Source organism: Misgurnus anguillicaudatus, chromosome 18 (assembly GCF_027580225.2).
Source record: "Misgurnus anguillicaudatus chromosome 18, ASM2758022v2, whole genome shotgun sequence".
NCBI classification, from domain to species: Eukaryota; Metazoa; Chordata; class Actinopteri; order Cypriniformes; family Cobitidae; genus Misgurnus; species Misgurnus anguillicaudatus.
In genome coordinates, this window is record NC_073354.2 from 26,355,054 (window position 1) to 26,359,781 (window position 4,728).

At 35.6% G+C, this 4,728-nt stretch overlaps 1 protein-coding gene across 1 annotated transcript; it reads left to right on the forward strand.

Annotated features, from left to right (window-relative positions):
• The first annotated feature begins 65 nt into the window (after positions 1 to 65).
• fbxo16 (F-box protein 16) lies at positions 66 to 4,390 on the forward strand. The gene is made up of 9 exons (XM_055187249.2): positions 66 to 227; positions 388 to 515; positions 612 to 647; positions 766 to 972; positions 2,478 to 2,642; positions 2,720 to 2,976; positions 3,084 to 3,186; positions 3,409 to 3,625; positions 3,756 to 4,390. Exons 2-9 carry the CDS (start codon positions 435 to 437, stop codon positions 3,782 to 3,784), a joined length of 1,095 nt encoding a protein of 364 aa, XP_055043224.2. The 5' UTR covers positions 66 to 227; positions 388 to 434; the 3' UTR covers positions 3,785 to 4,390.
• Positions 4,391 to 4,728: the final 338 nt, after the last annotated feature.

A 4,728-nucleotide genomic window follows, 5' to 3' on the forward strand; every position in this document is an offset into this window, starting at 1 on the left:
GAGATGAAGCTGGAGGTGCTGAAAGCTGATTGGTGGTTGCTCGGATCAAAGGGCGGGTGTGTTTGGAAAGGGGCGGGACAGAGGAAAAGAAACGTGATTGCTATGGCGACTGGTAAACTGTGTTGTGCAGGAAGACCAAAGCCATCAATAACGCATCGATAAACCAAGAAACAAGAGATATTTCCTGGTCTTGTGATGATTATGTTGGTGTGACCCAGATGCATAAGGTAGGTCTGGTGTTTCGTTTTACAGTATATACAGCCTACTAATGTTTTACTAGGTGTTTCCTGATATTGTTTCCTACTGTATGTTGAAATCACTGCCCACTTGTTTGTCACACCTTAATGTTGGTACACTCTTAAGGGTCTATGTATGGTTGATAAACAGATATGTTTAGATGGAGCTGCGTGTAAACGTCTAAACCTCATTGAAAAATGCCTCAAGCACCCAGCACCAAAATGCAGACCAAACTAAGTACCTGGACACCTCTAAATCATCCGCTCTCCAATGCTCATGTATGTGTCACAGCCATCCTATAATTTCAGAAATGGTTTCTATGGGAATATGTAGTGTTCAGAATACATAGCATACATTTGTGTAAACTCTTGCAGGTTTTTGAAGAAAGAAGAAATTTGCTTGGAAAATGGGTAAGGCATAAAAATGCAATGTTTAAATACGATTTTTTTTTAAATCTATCCTCTTTCATTTGCTTTTGCAATGTCTTGTAGTTGACATTTGCTCAGTGCCTGTTACTGTTTGTCGCAGTTTGACAAGTGGACAGACAGCCAACGCAAACAGGTGCTGCAAGATTTTTTCTCCAGGTGCTCTGTCAGCCAGCTGAAGTATCTCAGACAGACTTTGAACAGCTGCGTACCAGAGGAAGCCGTTGACTTCACCAGGGTTCTTCCCCGGGTCATATCCTTGTATATATTTTCCTTCCTAGACCCCCGAAGCCTCTGTAGGTGTGCGCAGGTATATGTTTCACATGTAAACATGGCAATAATGCATAATAAATTATTGGCTTATTGCCGTTGCTGGAATGTTTTTATCCAATGTGCACACTTAAAAATATTCTGTATGTATTTGTACAATTGCAAAACATTTTTGTTGTTTAATGCATAAGTTTCACAGTTTTTTTATTGTGACTACGCCAGTGAAACAAGAAAAACTATTTATTCAAAATATTCTTAAAGGTGCCATAGAATGTAAAACATTATTTACCTAGGCATAGATGAATAATAAGAGTTATGTACATGGTTCAACCCAGTATCACAAAATTACGTACCTATAATCACGTAAATTTGTGATTATTTTCCGTGACACTGTCATGTTTTTCCAAGATTTTACGTACCCGTATCATGTATTTCTGTTTACGTGTCATTGTCAACTGTTTTGTCCTATTTTCTTACCATTGTCGCTTCAGTTAGATTTACATAAAATGACATCCGTACCCAAACCCAACTCTAACCCTAACGCCAGGCAACAATGGTTTAAAAATTAGAAAATATAAAAAATAAATTAGAAACCAATACTTAAAGTGACATCCTAACGCAAACACCAAATCTAACCCTAAACTAAAGCGACAATGGTTTGAAAATAGGACAAAACAGTTGAGTAACCAATACGTGACAATGACACATAAACAGAAATACGTGATACTGTCACGGAAAAACAGGGAAAAATGTCACAAACGTCAGAAAAGAATCATAAATTTACGTGACTATAGGAACATAATTTCATGATACAGGGTTGCATGCTTATGACATAATGTGAGCATCAAATACCATTGAAATATTTTTTACAGTCGTCATGTATGCCCCCAACATTAAATTACGCATTAAATTAATTACAATGCTGTTACAATGCTAAAAACAAAGTTGTGACTGCTGAATTAGCGCTATATGCTCATTAATGCTATATGCTAGCGTTTAGGCTGAAGTTCTACTCTTGACGCTACAGCTGAAAAAACACAAACTTACCACTCAGAAATAAAACTCAGAAAAAGTCCATTAACAATCTCCAAACAATTGATTATTCATCAAATTACATATCTTCGTCTGATTCAGGGTCAAACATAAGGTCTGTTTACACACACAGAGAACTACTGAAGGAGCTGCTCTGTGAAACAGCCAATCAGAGCAGAGCTCAACATTATTATTCATGACCCTTTCAAATGAGGTAATAACAGACCATTTTATTCTAATGGCAAATCCTAGGGTTGTAAATGGACATGTAAAACCGTCTCTGGAAAATTTTTGCACTTAATAAAGCATATCAGTTCTCAGAGAACAATTTAACATATTATTTCAGTGCATTCTTTGGCACCTTTAATATTGCTTTTAAGTTAAGTTTGCTTTTTAAATAACTATTTTGTTTTAAAAATAAGTTTAGATATTTTTACTGACCCCCCCCAACATTTTTTTTGTTATCATCTATTTATCTATATCATGTAATCACTGTAATATTGTCATTGGCAGGTGAGCTGGCACTGGAAAAGCCTTGTGGAGCTTGACCAGTTGTGGATGCCTAAATGTCTGAAACTAGGCTGGTACATAACCTTTACCCCAACCCCATTTGAGCAAGGTGTATGGAAGAGACATTATATAGAAACAGTGCAGGAGCTTCACGTTAGTCGACCAAAGGTAACACAATACAGTATGTGGAGAATGTAATAAATATCTATTCTTATCTTCTATCACATTTCAATATATCTGACCAGGTGCCTATGAAAGAGGAGTTCATTGTCCCAGAGGTGAAAGTAATTGGTAGTGAGATGGAGAGGTCATTTTCTCTGACTGGTCACAAGGAGTCAGAGTTTGTCTACTCGAGTCTGCGTGGAAAGAGTAAAGATGGGAATGCCTTGTTGAAATCAGTCAAAGGTCTTCCACCGTGGAGAGACTCGGACAGGCATCCCACTGATACAGTACGCTTTAACTACTTAGATAACCTTGACCCGGTGGAGCATGCAAGAGAAGCGTAAGTAAATTGCACTTTTCCTGTGTTTTTGCACATGTATTAATGTGTCTGTGTGAGTGTTCAGGTCAAGTGCAGCGCAAAATGCCAATTTATCTTTATGTCTCCAGACTCAGACAGGGCAGATGCATTAATTCCAATGTAGCTAAACAGGAAAATGCAATAAAGACACCATCCCATTCAACATACAAACTGCGCAAGGCCAAATCTTTGGTAAGCAAAAATAAAAGTTTCCAGGACATTGTGATCAAGTGGCATCATACCTATCAAACAGACCATACATGGATTATTATGAAAATGTGCCAAACAAAAGAAAATAGATGCACTGTATTGTTTGGGAAGAAAATAGACTTTAACTTAATACTTAAAATAATTTGGTTTTGTTATTTGAAATACAAGTAAAAATGCTAAAACTTTATTTTTGTTTTGTCCCAGATGTTTTTGTCTTTCGATCTCAGTGCAGCAAGAAAGCAAAGAAATAATAGGCCACAATGGGCAGCACAGAGTTTAGAAGCTTTTCCAGAACACAAGGACTCCATGAAGACCTCCCAATGGAATGCTGGGATACGTCCAGGCCCTGTGAGGCCTCCGGTGCCCAGACTAAGTAAGGATGGGATCCGTGCATCACAGAGATCTAACAGAAGCACACCAAGTAAGTCATTATTCTAATCGTAAGTTGGAAATTGTGCCTTTGGGCTAGTTTGACCAATGGTGTAAAGTTATGTTGTGTGAAACTGCAATGATCTATGTTATCTGATCTAATGCACATTGTTTCCTTTCAGCTGTGCCACTTTTTGAAGGACAGCCATGAAGAATCCAATGAAGCTTGAGAAACAAGGCCATCTACTGGATGATGTTGTAATAGCAAAATAGGATTACGCTCTATATGGGGAGCAGGCAACTTAAATGATGTGCATTTATTATCATGTCTTTAAATTGTAATAATGTCATATTTGTTTATGTTGAAAAATACAGCACAATATAATTTAAATATTTTTACATATTTATTTGTTTTTTTTTTCTCGTTAATCCCTTAAATGTTTAATCACCACTAGAGGTCCCCATTTGCCTTAGATTCCTTTGGCACGAAGAAAAAATGCAGCATGAAGTTAAAACAACTTGGTTTTGCAAGTCAATTCAACGTACTATTTTAAGTTTTGACATGTGAATAGTTGACATAACTTATAAATAAAAACTAGTTGTTTAACTTAATTTTTAAATTAAAGTAGCATATAAATATATGTTGATTTGACAAAAATGCTGCATTTTTACAGTGCATATATTAGCTACAATCTACAATTGTATTCACTTTAATTTGAAGCGAAAGATTGTTCTTTTGTGTATTGTTGACAAATTATTAGACTGATTTCTCGATATGTATATGTTGTAGCTGTTTATCGTAGATTTAAAAAAAATTATTTATAAAAAACATAATCAGAAAACGAATAAATCTGATTGCTTTACTCATGTTCTGGTCTCGGTGAAAAATGTAATTTATGTGCGCAACTTCAATTACAGACATAAATTATATTTTCTGCATTAGTCTTTTAAAAGGTTTGTTAAATCGTTTATTAAGAAAACAAAAAATATCATTTTAATATATTTTAATATATATATATATTTTTTTTAACATTACCCTAAAGAAACAAGTAAAATAAAAATGCGGTCAGTGAATAAGCTGTGCTGCCATTTTATTGAAACAGGACTTTTATTATGAAACGTTAACATTCCGGCGACCATTTTGCTTTTGCGTCA

Bases quoted from the DNA above. Each gene is read 5' to 3' on its own strand.
- fbxo16 (XM_055187249.2), top strand. From the start codon at position 435: ATGCCTCAAGCACCCAGCACCAAAATGCAGACCAAACTAAGTACCTGG. The intron at 648-765 runs GTAAGGCATAAA...TGTTTGTCGCAG, and splicing joins GAAATTTGCTTGGAAAATGG to TTTGACAAGTGGACAGACAG. The intron at 2,643-2,719 runs GTAACACAATAC...ATATCTGACCAG, and splicing joins TTCACGTTAGTCGACCAAAG to GTGCCTATGAAAGAGGAGTT.